Below are 18,127 nucleotides of genomic sequence, written 5' to 3'. Positions count from 1 at the left end.
GCACCGTCATAATAAAAATCGAATATTTATAAAGCTTTGATGGTTGTTTTTGTTAAAGAGATGCATCAAATGAAATTATTCTTTTACACGCTCTAAGAAAGTTTTTAAATATTAATGACAAAAAGTTAATTATTAAGCACAGGAAACCTCGTGCATTTACTTAGTGAACCACTTTAATATTCTGTTTAAATAAAGTATCTATTTCAGAAGAATCTATTTAATTAAGTCAAAGGAATAGATGACGTGACTGTTATATATCTTTCATAACGTAAAAAAGATAAATCATTTCTATTTTTTGTTAAGGAAGAAATTTAATTTACTTGTTTTTAGTGGTTTAAGAAATTTAATATGTATAAAAATTTAATTGCATCTTCAAAGTTTATATCGAAATGAAAATGAGAGAATTAACTTTTTAAAATTTTTTTAACCTCGACTTCAACGGCATTTCTAAAATAGCAAATCGTCAGTAAACATTTTATTTTGGACATACAGCAAAACGTATGTAAGTTGACCAGTGCGGTGCGTTACTTCAGTGGTCAACTTAGGCAGATTAATTTCCCCCCAATAATTTTTTATAATCACGTTATTCATACATTAATAATCAAAATAATGATAAACATACCATAATATTCGAACCATATAAATGGGGTGAATCACATAATATACTTAATAATATTGTAACATCATAATTACGAAGTTAAAATGATCTAGTCGAAATTTACCACTATCAAAATAATTTTATTAAAGTTTTTTTTATTTATTATTATTTTTGTAATAATTTACTGTTATTAGGTGGCTTTACGTTCTTCTTGAGAAGTTGAGGAACGATAAATTACAATCCAAATAAATTCCAGGACACTGCGATATTCACGGCAACGAACAAGTTGACCAAGAAGGGCACTCGAGTAATTCAACAGTAATTCATCTCTTTTCATTCCGCAAAACTTAATAATCAAAAATCTAATAAGACAAAAGCCTTGCAGACTTCTCGCGCTTCCTCAGGAAATTGGATACATAGCTTAGACCAAAATATTTCAGATATGCCCCCTGAAAAGGCTGTTGCGAATTTCAGCCTCACGGAATCACCTTCACCTTTAAATCCAATCCAGAAGACAAAGAATTTCCTGCATCCCCAGAAGTACGAGTTTTTATGGGAACATGGAGAACTTTGTGACCCGACAGATTTATCGTGCATCAGACGTCATTTACTACACGGGGAGTCTTCGGCCGGCGGGGATCGAACCCACGACCTCTTGGACGTGGGCCCAGTGTCCACTTTGTGGAAGAGCCGAAATCATGGACAGGAACTATTTGCTGGGATGCATGGCTCTGCGTGGGGGCTCCGAGCTGAAGCGATAGGGGCGACATCTGCTGATGGGACGTTGAATTTTTCTCTTATTGTTTTCTTTTTTAATTCCTGTTCTTTGTTAATCTTATAAGAGTTAGTCATTTTCCTTTGCCATTCGAAATACATAAAAAAAAAGGTGGCTTTAGGCTATTACATTAAGCAAAACAAGTAATTAGTAATTCATAGTTCATTCCATCAAAGATTCAGTTTGTATAAGACAACAATCAAGCTACTACTTTCAATTCAATAAAAGAATAATTTCTTAGAGAAGCTGTAAAATTACATCATGAAAATGATGCGGCATCAAGTTTACCCATAAAATACTTCGTACCTATATTAGGTACCTTATAAAATTGCACTATGATGGCAGTAGTGCCTGTTACCAAAATTAAGCATCATTGGTGCCAATAACAGTTTGCCGATTGTTTCCGCTCTCATGAAAGAATTAACATTCTTCCAACATTAAAAACATTTCCCCATTAATTTTATCTTTACATTACTTATATTACATATCTCATTATTTTGCTTCAGTTAGTAACTATTACCGAAACTAATTATCATTGGCATCAATAATAATATTGGCGTTTTTTTAATGTTTATCCTCAATGAATTAGTATCACTTCGTTAATTTTGCTTTTCAATACAAAACTTTTTTTTTCTTCACATTACCGTTGATTTTAAATTATTTAGTTTCATAATAACCTATTTTAAAAGCATAACTATAAACAAAATAAACGCGCTGCTTCAGACAACCTTAGAAATACCAATTTGGTGACATAATCCATTCAGAGAACTCGGCACAACGAATAAAAAATAATTAAGTATTACAGAATGCGCAATAAACAACTTTTTTGATTAGAGCTATAAGCTAGAAAATATTACTAATGCTATTTTTAAAATATGTGACTAAACTGAATCGTCTATATGCCCACATAGGCTTTGGCCAACATTGGGCTGTCTGGCCAACTATGATAATGATAAAAATTAAAATAAATAAGTAAAATCATTACTTTTTAAGCAAAATAATTAAGCATATGAGTAAAAAGCATATTTATTTTTTAAACAACTATGATTCAATTTACTTTTTTAACTACACCCTATCTTTAATTATATCATATCTTAAAATAATTTTCAAAGACTTAACATGATCATGATAAAATAACTAGTTTCTGACAAAGCACTTTACATTAATGTACATTATTACATTAACCATTATTAAATGAAGAGATTTTTTGATTCGATATCAGAGGGTAGAAACTGAGAATCTCTAGCAAATTTCAGCAGAGTTGCACATGAGAGTGCAATGTCACCAAACTCAGCTCAGTAGATGCACAAGCGGACTTGCAAATATCTCATCAAATATGTAAAATGATTGACACTTTCATACGCTATGGACCGTCGGTACGCCGAAATAGATAGTGGTTGAATGAATTGTGAAAACGTTGAATAGAACAATGTGAAAAGCACGCTTTTGTATAATACGTGACGAAAATCGACATGGTAAAGAAAAGAAAAAAAATCTCATTTTCGAAAAGAGAAAATTAATCACATTTTAAAAACAACCAATGAAAAAAGCACCTTTCAGGGCTTTTAGAAAACAAAAATCGAAAATAAGCACCTTTAAGCACTTTTCAAAAACGCTAAACAAAATAAAACTTAACTATTTAGTGCTTCTTGACCAACAAACCGCATATTCAATTCAAAAATACAAATTGCATATAAATTTTTAAAATCAATTACCGTAAACTACGGGAACTTAAACCAACTCTTAAATACGATACCTAGATTTTAAAATTCGCATGAAACTAAAATGAATAATTTGAAATTAATTTTTTTAAAAGAGTATACAGGTATACCTGTATGTGAAAAACTTTAAAAAAAAAATTATAACATTTATTGCTTAACAATTCTATTGATTATTTTTGGAATTTTCTACTAGTTCAGTTTCTTTCGCTTTTCTTCTGGGGAAAATGCCGACTCTTCTGTGGACGGTATTTCAGTTTCGCATTTGCGCACTATATCCAACAATTGCTTAAAAATTTAATGTTCAGCTTAATCAGCTATTCTATGTAAACAACAGAAGACGCATATCAACAGAATATAGGCTGCTGTATCTTTTTTCTCGGCACTATTTTTATAGTAACAATCGTATAGTAGTTAGTTAATAAATTTAAGAAGCTTCTAGAATAACTAGTTTATGTAAATTTGTTTCAGACGAAGATAATAACTAACTACACAGAATGATTGTCAAACTAGCATAGAACAAAAGAATTAACATATTGGGTATAAAATATATGTTAAATAAGGTTTATTTAGATTAAAAAGGTACACTTTGCAAAAGGCAAGATTCTCTATGAACGAAATATCTGGTCCTTAACAAACGACGAAAATGTATAAAAAACGAGAGTTACTTTTTTTTTTTAACATATATCCATCCAAATGAAGAAAATGCATCAGTTCAACAACTATATGACGGAAATTCGTCATTTGGTAATTGAAATGTACCAAATAATAATCTAAATAATTATTTAATAATAAGTAAATAATTGGTACATTGCACTAATTAACCTATTAACCAGTGGCAGAATCACAGTGACACGGAAACATTGTCGCAGAGCGTTACAGAGAAAGATTTTTCGTTTGAAAAATAAAAAATTGTAGTTTTCTTTTCTACAGAAATTTACACGCAAAATTTGAATCATGCATTTCGATAATCACTTTTTGACGAGCTCAATTTATGTCGATAGTTTCGTAAATCGATGTAATGTTTCAATTGTATTTTCGGCATTTATTGAAATTGATTTTCACGTGGTTTTTAAATATCCCAATACGTTTTAAACAATATGGAAAATTCGAATCGTGCATTTAAGTATTTATTTATTAAGGCAATAATTCTATCGAATTTTTGGCAGTAATTGCTATTGATTTCTGAATAGTTTTTAAGTCCAATGTTTTTTATACGATATTATTTATTACAACAGCCTAATCTCGAAACGAAACACGCATTTGGGTAACCCCTTTTTGAGGATTACGATTCGCGTGACTTCGTCGTCGATCTTTTTCTTCGGCAATTACTGCAACGAATTTCATGTTATTTAATTATTTTTTTTGTTGTTGAGAAGATTATTTAGAAAATGAGGTGAAAGAAATAATTTGTGCTCCCCCCCCCTCCAAAAAAATGCCAGAATATCACCCATAATATTAGAATAAAAAATTATTGCATGTTCAATTAAATATATATATATATATATATATATATATATATATATATATATATATATATATATATATATATATATATATATATATATATATATATATATATATATATATATATATATATATATATATATATATATAGTTTTTTTTGTAAACATAGCACTTTTGTTATTTTAAATTAGTCACATATGTATTTGTTATTATTAAAAGTATCTTGCAGAAAGATATTAGTGCTAGAGAGTTTTGTTGCAGATAGCTCGAATTCTGCCACAGGGACTGATTGTAAAAAAATGCTTGGATTTGGTCACTGACGATGAAAATTGGTTGATGTGCATTGAAATTTCTCAAATCACAGAAAAAATTCCTCTGGCAATGGGAGATTTCCGTTTCTTTTCTGCGATTGGCCACCAGTGATCACCACTAGATTTTCAAATTATACTGTAGATTCAGAATAATTCCAAATCTGACAGGACAATAGTGACGTAACGGAAGTTGCGTTCTTAAGAAACAGCAAATCTTGTTTTTATCCAACAAAGAGACTGGACAACTAGTCATCTTTTCATTCGGTGACGTGATGAAGTTCACTATGAACTAGATGCTCCCTCGATTCCCGGAAATTTGATACTTATAAGTATGGAAGTATCTTTTTAACTAGAAAGTATTTTTGGGGCCTCGATGGTAGCTGACTGTTAATCTGATTTGAGAGCCAAAAACGTAAATATTTGAAGCTACTATGCTTCAAATCTAAATACATACTGGTTCTGAAACATCTCTCGCTCACAAAGAAACAAGAAGACCTCGATGGTCGGTTGAAATATCTTTCCTGGTTTCGACCTGAGTTGAGACAAATATTTACAGATAAAACGAAATAGTTCAGAGGCTCCATCCACAGCTAGAGTTGGGCAAAACGAATCAGCTAAGTGATTCGAATCAATAGAATCAGTTCACATTGGTGATTCGAATCACCGAATCAATTCATCGAATCAGTACCCAATTCGACCCACAACAGGCCATTCATCTCAAAAAGGGCAAGCGGAAAAACAATCCTATCTTGCTGAAAAAAATTTCTCAGGGGAGGGAGAGAAAATAAGACGTCCACAGAGGAAATTAAGGAAATACGAGAATCACACCAGCAAGTCATACATAGTATAGTTTGTCTACGGTAAGAACTCCCCCGCCACAAAATCTGAGGCCGTTTGCTGCTATGGAAACAAGAATAGCGCATTTCAGGGAGGGTAGTTTCTCTTCACTCTAGGGCTAATCCCTACTTAAAATAGTTATACCTCGTTACCATAGTTACCGCCAAGGGTTCAAACGAATGGCTAAGGGAGTTCTTACATTAGATAAACTATAGACACCATCTTGTGCCCAAAACATTTCGACCAGACGAAACATCGCTGAAGGACACAATACTTAGCACAGTAATTAGTGATGTTTGTTTCAAAATAGATATGAAATAAATACTCACAAATCGAATATTAAGTAATGGTAACCTTCTTCTTGAATACTGTCATGTAATCGAACTAAAAGAGAAAAGAAAAAAAAAAACTTTCAAAATCCAACATGAAACATAAAATCTGTCTCAGTAATACAAGAACACACACATAGGAAAAATTAGATAAAAAGTATATACCCACTACCCTACAATAATGAAAGAACGCGTTTTAAATTCTTTTACAAAGAATTTTTTTCAAAGATTTCAATTCTTTCACTATATATTTACATAGAGACTTAACACAAAGACAGGCACTAAGTCGCGTGGAACATAAACAAACTAATAATGCATCAAAGTTGCCAGATACAAAAAACAAAAATATATCAAGGTTACAATAAAATACACAAACAATTAATTAATCTAAGTTAAATAAAAGAATTATATTTCAACTAATTCGATAGGGCTCAGCATTTAATTAATTTATCGTTAATTAACATTCTAACTTATGTAGAGAAGCTCAACTTTAATAAGCCATTTCGCTGATAAAGATTAGCTGACGTCATAGTGTGGGTATGGGGGTCTTCTTCTTTTCGAACTGCAAGCATCCAATTGGTAATTAAAATGGACTTAAGCTTGCCAACAAGTTTTATTTAATTTTTTTAAGCCTAGACGAAATATTTTCGCTATTATTAACTTGTCTTAATATCGAGACCCAAAATTATCTAAGTCTATGTGAACTCAAATATATAATTTTTGTACGTTTCGGGCATACATTCACTTTTGGTACCCAACTTTTCATCTTCCACTTATCAGTTATGCAGATCATATGCTAACAATTGCTTTTTAGAGTAGTTACCCACATAAACATAGCCACTCATGACAAAGGGGAACAAATTTTAACATCAATATGCATTGTCAAAAATATAATGCGATATTTTCTATAATAATCCTATTTCTACATTGGTGTCAATATTTATGTTACCCAAATAGCAACATTGACAATAGTATTCAGTAATTATCGCTCTGTATAATATTCACGATATTTTATTCTTTAAATCTCGTTGAACAGCCCACACAATTTTATGGGTTTACGATTACTAATGTTCAACTCCGTAGCCTCGTAATTTTGAACCCAATCCAGAAGACAAGGAAACTCCTGGATCAAGTATTGAGAGAAAGTTTTTCCTTCGAGGAAGACTTTTTCATGAAACTAACACGCATTTGCGTTACATGGTAAGGAAAACCTCCCACGATTAGACTGGCGGCAAGGACTCTAACCCATGAACCGTCGACCACTGAGGATATTTTTACGTCAGCACTGTGGTCGGTGCAAGCCGGATGCAGAATTCGTATGGACCAGCCATTGCTGGGGTTCCAACCCGATTCACCTCATTGGACCTCTATCCCCTGAGCCATCATGGCTCATATTCACGATATTTTGTATTTTATAACCGTCGTTGAACAGCCCACCCAATTTTATGGGTTTACGATTACTAATGTTCAACTCCGTAGCCTTGTAATTTTGAACCCAATCCAGAAGACAAGGGAACTCCTGGATCGAGTATTGGGAGATATTTGCCTTCGTGGAGGACTTTTTGATGGGGCTAACCCGCATTTGCGTTATATGGAGAAGATCAGAACCTCCCTCGGTTAGCCTGACTGTAACCCGTGATCCGTCTACCACCGAGGATATTTTTACGTCAGCACTGTGGTTTGGTGCCAGCCGGATGAGGAATTCCTATCGACTGAGATTCGAACCCGGTTCGCCTTATTGGAAAGCGAATGCTCTATCCCCTGAGCCATTGTGGCTTCTACTCACGATATTGTAATATCTAACCCAAGTATATCAACCGAATACGAATCTCGCATTCAATTTAAAAAATTGCGTGAATTCAAATCTCGTTGCTTGATTTTAAAAACGTATTAATACGAATCACGATGTTTGATTTTAAAATCTCGTGAAAACGAATCACAATATTTGATTTTAAAGTCGCATGAATACAAATATCGATATTTGTTTTAAAAGTGTGAATACGAATCTCTATGTTTGATTTTAAAATCGCGTTAATATTTAAGTTATCTAGTAAAACGTGTTTTTGAAGTTATACTTCTTATGCGACTTCCAACAAGGTTGCGTTAAACGTTTAACGCTACATTTTTATTGGCCGAGAAATCACGAGGTAGGATCCAGTTTTCCCTCATTCATTTCCATATTGTTTTGGTTCTCACTAGCATAAAAATAATAAAAGTATTGTTTTTCTGTAAATATTTTTTTAGTTTATTTTGATACGCATATAATTTAATAGGGTAGTATTTTTTATTTTCAAATTTAGTGGATAACAATTGTAAAAAATGAGTGAAAACAGTCCCAAGGACAATGCGACGGATTTAAGGTTATGTCAAGGTACAGTCGGCAAAAAAAAAAAGATATCACCCTGAATAACTTTTGTTCTAATGATCGGATTTTCACGATCTAAGTGTCGATCTTAATGGTTCCCGGGGGTGACCTCAAATATGCTAATTAATTAGTGCTAACTATTAATTAAGTTACGAAATCAGACACAAAAACGTACTTTCTCTGAATAAACATGTATTTTTTTTTACATATTTGGATTTCTAAGCTTCAAAATATAGGGGGTAGCCGCAATCTGGGAAATATGGTCCCCATAGTTTGGTCAGGAGAGCGATCCAAAGTTCGTACCCGTTAATGTTAATTTCCCTTTTTACGTTTTCAGTCATATTTTCAAAACTTATAAAGCAATTTGAAGAAAATTGCGCCCACTCATAAAACTCATTTACCCAAAGATAATTTCATGAAAAAAATAATTTTTAATAATTATTAATTATTTTTTATTATTTAATTAAATTGAGGATGAAAAAATTTTGAATTATTAGGTATGAATTTTTTTATACCATAATAATCTACATATTTTTCAATAGAAAAATCTAAAGTTTCAACTGTTTTTATTTATTAGAAGCTGAAAAAAATTAAAATTAATTATTTTTAAAAAAATAATTTGGCGACAATAAAAAAATGATTAAATGGGGCGATTAATATTAAAATGTGATAAACTTGCGAGGAACTTGACTTCTCGCGCGTAGTTTAAAATTTCATTCATATTTTTTTCGCTAATAATCGTTTGCTAATCTTTTTATTTTTATTTCTTTCAAACTATAAAATACGATGTTTCTTTTTAGTCATTTAATAATTTATTTGTAATTTAGTAAAGAAATTATAAATAAAACATTTTGAATAAAAAACACTTTATTCAACGAATGTCTAGTTTTATAAAGGCGTGCTTCTGATAGAATATGATTATGCACCAGATTGTGCTTACTTAATGTGATTATTTTTTAATTTTTGATTTTCTTTTTCAATAACTGATACAATTTCAATAATATACATACGTATGCATAGATTTGGAATAATATATTTATCAATTTCTTGAATATATATTTTATAATTATTAATACGAATGCGTAGTCAACATTTTTAATCATCTTAAAACTTCGTCCGGTGGCTGAGCGGTAGCGCTTCGCGCTGTCGTTCCTCGGGCCGGGCAAGGCTGACTCAGCCTTTCTTCCCTTCAGTGGGTCGATAAATAAGTACCAAGCATGGTTGGGAACTAAACACTGGGGGTTCCGCGTTCGGCTGACCACCTGACCGGAACATCTGCTCCTGCACCCCAGAGCCCTAGGTCCAGAAAACTGAGATGGGCACAGTAGGCCTTGGCCCTCCATGGGCTGTCGTGCAGCTGAGTTTAGAGTAGAGTTTTTTAAAACTTCTTTACATCTTATATATAACCTTAATCTTAAAATAAATTTGTAAATTACCTGTCTGTGCGTGTTTCGCAGAATTATTTTTCTAACTTTTTTATTGAATTTTAATGCAATTTTTTTTAAATTCTATTATGTATATTTTTTTCCAATAATATACTAATCAATCGTTTAAGTACTTTAACTTATGTTTTTCTTTAAAGTAAAATTACTTTTTAAATTATTGCTAAGTTCTTATTGAAAGAAAACTTAGAATTATTGCCAGGTATCTGAGAATTAAATCTTGTTAAGAAATTAAAAATATTCTACTGATCACACACAATATCATTCGAAGCAGAACAGCTGACTATTTACTAAAAATACTATTGTTTACGAAAAATGAAGATAAATTATTATTATTTTTTTTTTTATTGCTTCTTATTTATTCGAGTAATGAAAAGTAAATGCGTATATGCGCACAGGGGAAAAATTTAACAGATTGTTTTGTTTTTTAAATGAACAAAAAACTATGGGCATGCAATTTTAATTCAACATTCAAAGAAAATCTTGTGCGCTAACCCTTTTAAGTTACCCTTTTGTGGCATGCAATTTTATTTCGACAGTGAAAGTTATTCTTGTGCGCTAACCTAAAGAAAGTTACCCTTTTGTTTTAAAAAGTTGAAAATATTTGCTTAAGAAGTTGTTTGTATGATTTCTCAACTTTTGCACAGTTCAAAAAAATATTGCTATATCAGGAAAATGTTCGATATGCCTTGTTTTGTTAAACAACTACTAAAATAAAAAATTGTAAAAAGATTTGAAAAACGTGCTATTTTTAGAATCATCATCTCAAAAATTGTTCTTTTACTCCATTTGACTTTCTTCTTCTTAAATAACTTAGTTTTAACTTAGTTTAGTTTAGTTTAATAATCATAGTTTTAACACACGTTTTGAAGAAATTATGTATACAAATTTCTCCTAATATTTCGTAATAAAAAAACAAGAATATTAATGATTTATTTATACAGTGAAACCTGCCAAGTTGACTACACTTGTAAGTTTTACACCTGAATAAGTTGACCTCAATTATCAAGAACGGAAATTTTCCTACATAATAAAGAAGCAAAACCTTTGTAACTTGACCACCTGTCTATCTTGTATGTTGACCACTGAAATAAGTTAATTTTGTCTAGGAGTATTATGAAATTCTATTCTAAAACCCTCATAAGTTGACCAGAAAAAAAAATTCAGAAAATTTTCTGTCATTTTGCAATGTATGTTAATATTTCACTTGTTTGGTGAAATAGTGTAAAAAGCTAATCTAAACCCTTTTGTGAGTTGACCATCTGGGGAAACTGTAGGGAGTCAGCTTTTGACCATTTCGTTCATTCATTCATTAAAAACAGGTGTGTTAGTTGAAAAGTTGCTCTTCCAGTTGCAATAGTGAGCAAATAGGCTTATATGTGTAGTAATAACAGAATAAATTTTGAAGTGTTGAAATAATTTTGTTTTGTTAAAGTTTTCAATGTTTTCGTGTTCTGATATTTTAAGAAATTATTTTTATTAAACACTTCACATGCATAACTAACAAAATAATTTTTTTTTAAAAAGTTAGTTAAATATTAAAATTTATTTCTGTGTAACAAATTGAAGTTCGTTTAGGTTTAAACACATTTCTTGAGATATTCATTTGGCCATTTGCTAAATCAAATTCTTAAGTCAAGTAAAAAAAAAATTTAAATGTATAGCAACATGTAGGAAACGAAAAAGTAAACAATGTCCCACCCCTTCTATAAGTTTACCACTTGTCTACGTTGGCCACTAAAACAAGGCACATGAAGTGGTCAACTTACACAAGTTTTACTGTAATTGTTTCATTGAACCAGAGTAGTTAATTGTTTTCGTAATAATCGGCCTTACAACTATTTAACTTAGATTCTTTGGACTAGGCGTCACTTCATGCATGTCTTTCGAGATTGAAATTTCAAAGATAAAATGTAAAAATTACAAGAACGCGTAAGCTGGTTTCAACTAACAAAAAAAAAGGGACAAAATCGTTGGCAAAAGAAGTTATCTCATGAAAAGAGTGTCAGAGTTGAAAAAGTATTGTAAAAACTGTAACAATTGTTACTCTTGTTTAATTAAGGGTATTATAAACCTAATTTTCTTTTAATCTTTTTAAAGAACTAACGAAAGGAGTGTGTAAATAACATCAACTCGTAATTTTCATCTTTCAAAAAAATTCTTTTTCATCTTTCATTTTAATTTTCATCTTTCATTTTCATTTTTCAAAAAAAAAAAAAAAAGCCCAGAAAGCAACGCGAAAAATTCTTTTGGTTGCTTAGCAACGAGAAGCACTATCTTTTCCCATCTTGTCATTCATTCAGTTTCTTTATGGTTGTTATAAATTATTTCTCCTTCTATGGCGAGGTAATTTGGCATATTTTTAAACCATCGCCAGATATATAAATCCTTATTGCGACCTAATTTACAACCCATTTTTTTCGAAATTTTGTCTACCCCCCCTATTTTAAGGGTCAGGATTCCAAATATGTAAAAAAAAATGCATGTTTATTCAGAGAAAGTACGTTTTTGTGTCTGATTTCGTAACTTAATTAATAGTTAGCACTAATTAATTAGCATATTTGAGGTCACCCCCAGGAACCATTAAGATTGACACTTAGATCGTTAAAATCCGATCATTAGAACAAAAGTTATTCAGGGTGATATCTTTTTTTTTTTGCGGACTGTACGTCTCTTGTGAATATCAATTGATTGTTAGGTTTTCTCTTCTGAAATTACATTATGACGCATTCACATACATTATTAATACTAGAGCCCCTGAATAGTATAGGAGCCTTAATTAATACAAATACATTTACCAGGGCGAGACGATGAGGCAACCACAAGCACTTCCACTGGTTCAAGAGGTCCACGAAGGAAAAATGCACAATATTACCGTGATTACAGAGCACGGAAGCGAGCGGAGCAGGAAAAAGAGTCGTTGAATAGAACTAGTGATCCTTCTACGACTGCTGATTCTTCTACTATTACCGTCGCAGGTTGCGAAGTTTAACTTCTTCCGCGCGGAGGGACTCCACGCACTATTTTTATTTAGTTTGTTTTATAGTGTAATTCTTTTTAAATGTGTTTCTATAAAAATAAATAATTTAAAACCAACGGTAATTGAAATTTTTAAAAAAAAATAGTTATGTACTTAAAAGCAAATTTAATGGAAAAGTGAAATTTATTTAGGAGAAACGTAAAAATTCGCCATACTATTATTGATGCCAATGATTCTTAAATTAGGTAATACATGCATATTAAAATAAAAGAAATAATCTATGTACTGAAAGGAACTTATTCTTCAAGAGTAACCGTAAAAAATTGCCATATCATTACAGACGACAATGACGCTTAATTAATGCTGATAGTATGTTAATTTAAACAAAAAAAAAGAGTAACATATCTATTAAAAAGCAAATTTAATGGAGATAATTATTCGTTTTGGGGAACAGTATTAAAAAAAATCACCGTTTTATTATTGAATTCAACGCTTAATTAATATTGGTAATATGTATTAATTAAACAAAAAAGCTGCATGTAAAGTTATTTGAGAAAAAAGTGAATGGGAAATTCGTTAAGGGGAAATTGCAGATTATGCTTAATTAATTCTACAGGTTTTGATAAGAATTCGATTTGTCGGCTTTCTGTTGTTTCAGAAATGTATTCCCAGTGGTAACAAAGATAGTGCATAAATAATTTAATAAATTAGATTTAGTGAATAATTTATTGAATTAAAAAGAACTTTTTCCCACCACTACTTATAAACATTTCAGTAAATTAAATGCTCTAAATACCCTATTAAGGTCTCATAAAAATTTTATTTGATTTTAAAATGTCAGCTTTATTTTGCACAATACTGAAATCTTCAGGGTATTATTGTGATATATTTGGCAATTATTAAAACCGTACCAATACTGAGTAGTTTTAATACCGATACTGTGATAATAAATGTCATTCGGCCCCCTTCAAGAGGCATCGAAGAAAATTACTTATTTCGACTATCCTGAGTTGATTGCAAGCATGCCAATTGATAATGAATAATACAAAAAAAAACGCGATTCGATTAATTTAATAACATAAAGCCACCGGAACGGGCAACAAAGAATAATAAAAAAATACATATAGGGTAAACTAACCAGTGAAGGAACACTTAAGCTTCGCTTGCCTTTTAAAAAATCATATTAATTTCAAAATTGGTAATTTTAGTTAAATGACAGTGTCAACATATTTGTTACTAATTGCAAATTATGTAAAAAAATTGTAGACAGCTTACATAATATTGTTTTAAAGTTTTGGAGGTTCAAATAACAAGTAGAAAGAAGACCAAGAGAAGGAACAGCTCTTATCAGTGAAGGAACACCCAGTAAAGGAACACTTAATTTTGGTTATTTTTTAATGCTCTTTATGAATTTATAAGCCATACAAATATTTAAAAACAAGCCTATTCTTGAAATTATAACGTATAAATACTTGGAAAATGTTAAATTTTTTTTGTAATCATGAAATCAAAATTAAAGTGTGAACATATTAACACATAAGTTCATTCACTGGGAAATCTATGCCCAGTAAAGGAACATGCCTGTTCCCTCACTGGTTAGAAGTTGTTTTTCGTATTTTTAACATACTTATGATGCGGAACATCACTAAAGGTAAAAGAAAATGAAAGTTTATCTTTTATTTTCATTAACTTAGAAAAAAACCCAGTAAAGGAACACTTGTTCCTTCACTGGTTTTTCATCGTTTGGTGATCCAGTGAATAAACACCCCCTTATCTAAGTACTTTATTATGCTATGATGCTTAAAAAATAAATAAAACGTAACTTCAATAACTATATTTTGAATTCTCTTTTTCACAGTGAGAAAAATAAAATTATTACATGCAATTAATTCCACTTCAAGCATATAAATACAAACTCTCACCTTATAATTTTTTCAAGAAACAAGGTGTTGCTGAGATTAAAACAAATTCAACAATTTTTCCAGAGAAGTTCATTTAACGAGGTAATCTAAAATATTGCTAGATGACTTCCTATTGTTTGGCAGTAAGCTATTATTGCCAATCAATCTAAAGAAAAACTTTCAAATTCATATTTTTAATCAATATATATGAAATGTTCCTTCACTGGGTAGTGTTCCTTCACTGGTTGGTTTACCGTAATTGACATTATTTTTGCTTCATTAATTCTGTCATTATAATGCCTTTCATAAACACACACTGCTCTACAATAATGGAGGAGACATTTTCAGCATTTGAAATTTTATTAAATTTCTTAAGAAATACTTAAAGGATTATTTTGTAATTTTAGAGGTGTTTAGTTCATGCAAGTTTTCAAACTTAGCAATAAGATTTAAAGCTTTTAGAGGTTTCAGAACCAACAATAAATTACAAAAGAAAACAAGTATTTGAGAACACCTTATGCTAGAAAAATCAAGAAATAAGCTTGCAACTTGCATTGATTACTTAAATTATTTTTAAAACTACATAAAATTTCATATACCGAGAGTAATGGAGAAATGGAAATTTTCATAAAAAACTAATTTGTTTTTTGTCTTAAGTTTTTTTAATATTACTTTAAAAATATTCAATGGCATTAAACAAATTTTTCGGAGTATTTTAAAATCAATTACAAAATTATTGATTTAAAATTTAAAAAAAAAAAATTAAAACTGCGCAAGATATGAGTACTTAAAGTAGAGAATTCAAAAAAAATGAGCAGAATTTTTTCTTTTTTTTTTTAAATAATTTTGTAGTGAATCGTATTGGGCAACTAATAAAAAAGTGATTTAAATATCTTAACAATTCAAAATGTTTCTTAATAATTTTTATACTTTTTAAAAGAAAGATCAAAACGAAAAAAGGTTTTGCACATTAATAATAAAAAGTTTGGGATTGTTTAATTGAGTAGATTTAAATTTTTATGTAACATTCTGCTTATCCTTAAGAAATAAAAATAATAGCGTAATAATCTAAAACTTAAATTTCCATTGTAACAAAACAAGTAATAAATTATTACCAATATTCAACTGTCTTGTTCAGTACTCAGGAATAAAAATTTAAAGTATTTTTGAAAAAACTTGGGATTTTCATCAAAAACAGAATAAATCCCAGGTTCTTGATGAAAAATTTAGGTGGGCTGAGATTTTTCAAACCCTGTTTATAACATACCTGTTTAATTTTTAGTACAATTTATGAATTTAAATTTTTTTTTACTGCTTTCCATAAATTTACAGTTATTTATTGCACATAGAAATATTATACTAATTTATTTAATTACTCAAGATTTTTGAAACAGTTTTCTTTATGGATTCCAGTTTAAAAAAAAATTTTTTTTAGGATACTCCTTTTTTAGGGTTTTGTTGTTTCTATATTCGGGATGCAGAAAATCCTCAGCGGCCATGTCGTATGATTATGCGGCATGTAAAAGATCCCTGGAGTGCCTTATTGGCTCTTGGCATTTCCGGCAAAAATAAAATTCCTAGTGCACTTTAGCATCCAAATAGAGTCTCGGTGCTGCCATCTAGTGTGGCAGAAATTAGACGTCTAAATTAACATGGCCAACGGTATCTCACCCATTGTGGTGGTCCTGAAAGAGTGGATACCACTTCTGGAGAACGCAATAAGTCTGCTCATCGGGAAGACTGATTGTGCAGCTCATGGAAATAAAAGAAAACTTTGTTTCTATAACCAGTAGAAGTGAATTTCTTGAATTTTGCCGATTTTGAAGGTCAATGTGGGTCTTCTACTTGGGTACCTTAGACCCAGGGCTAAGGAGAATAGAAGGGCTGGTTCACTCCTTTGAAGAAACTCTTGCCGCGCCAATCCTCCAATTTTCTCTAGTGACGTCACTTTGGCGTAAAACACGCACTTTTACTTCAAGAACAGAGCGTTCGGCCTTACTAGCTCTAACTAATATTGGAGCATTTTTTTTGTGGCATATTCTAAGACATTTGTTATTTTCAATAATGACTTTCCTCAGTTTTTGCAGTGAATTTACAAAAACTTAAAACTATTAACGAAAAGCCAGTTTGCGCGATTGCAACTTGCAAAAATTCTGATAGAAAAACAAAAGGAAAAAATATAATTTTCAGCGTGTTCCCTAAAGTAAATGAACAACTATGTAAAGAATAGATTCCGAAATGACACAGTTAATATAAAACAGCAATAAGTTTTTTCTATCGTTAAGAACTTTTATAAAAATTCATTATCTAAATAGAAACCGCCTCGTTACTTCAAAAAGAAAGGCAGGTGAAAAAAATTTAAAAATGGATAAAGTCAGAGAAAATTAAAACGTAAATAAAAAGTATAAATAAAATATATAGTGTATAGTTGAAATTATCATAATTTCATAACATATTTTTTAATGTAGTTATTCTAAATATTTACAATTTTTTTAAAAATTATATTGTCTTAAACTTAAATATCTATAAACAGGGGTGATTGTGAGCCCAGATCAAAATTCCGGAAAATTTCTTGAGTTATTTTTTATCACTAAAAAAAAAAAAAAAAAAAAAAAAAAAACGGTTTAAATTGAAAAATTAGAAAAAAAATTAAAACATTGTTTGTTTTTTTTCCTTCCTTTTTCCCAATATTTCTTAGTTTACTTAAAATATATTTAAAATTTTGCACATACCTATTACCATTTACACATACCTATGATGACCTGGAGAAGTAATTAAAATTTTATGTCTTTCTTTCTGGGGTTTATGATTATAACAACTATTTATTGATAAAAATTGAATATTAATCATGAATATAAGCTTATAAAGTATCTCTCTGGCTCTCCTTTACAAACTAATAAAATAAACTGCGTTTTTTAGTTCCACCTTTGAAAATTTGATTTCCGGAAACTTCTGTGATCAATAATTTTTTGAAACGTCTGGACCTTCGATGTCCGGAAACTTCAGGATCACTGCTGACGAAAAATCCGGAAATCCGGATTTTTTCCGGAGCACAATCAGCCCTGTATAAATTATATCATCTTAAATTTAAATATCTATAAACAATTGTAAAATTTCTAATGTCATTACGAACCTAAATTATTATTTTGTTTCAGTAATTAGCATTTAAGGTTGATGTTTCCTAATGATTAAGTATGAACAAATTGCTATTAACGGCATATTTTAAAATCAGGGATTCTATATTTAACTCAATTTATTGTTATGAAAGAATATGTAGATAAAAAAAGTGTCAATATATGCTTTCATTTTTCTTAATAATTAAAGTTAAAACTGAACTTTTTAAAATAAAGTATTTATAGTGTCATTTTCGCCAACTAATAAAATATTTTTATAAGTTTAAAATG

The 18,127-nt window shown here is 30.3% G+C and overlaps 1 protein-coding gene across 4 annotated transcripts in view; it reads right to left on the bottom strand.

The window, feature by feature from the left end:
- Nucleotides 1–18,127, bottom strand: part of CaMKII (Calcium/calmodulin-dependent protein kinase II) — a 130,274-nt gene that overhangs the window by 44,516 nt on the left and 67,631 nt on the right. For all 4 annotated transcript variants that reach the window (XM_043046971.3, XM_043046970.3, XM_043046972.3 and 1 more), the window contains exon 4: nucleotides 6,036–6,090. In XM_043046971.3, the coding sequence (XP_042902905.1) occupies nucleotides 6,036–6,090 (55 nt within the window). The remainder of the gene's footprint in view (nucleotides 1–6,035; nucleotides 6,091–18,127) is intronic.

This window comes from Parasteatoda tepidariorum, chromosome 6 (genome assembly GCF_982258835.1).
Source record: "Parasteatoda tepidariorum strain Cologne lab strain chromosome 6, Ptep-v5.0, whole genome shotgun sequence".
Classification (NCBI taxonomy): Eukaryota; Metazoa; Arthropoda; class Arachnida; order Araneae; family Theridiidae; genus Parasteatoda; species Parasteatoda tepidariorum.
Note: the sequence above shows the minus strand (reverse complement) of the source record. Positions and strands in the feature narration are given on the sequence as shown.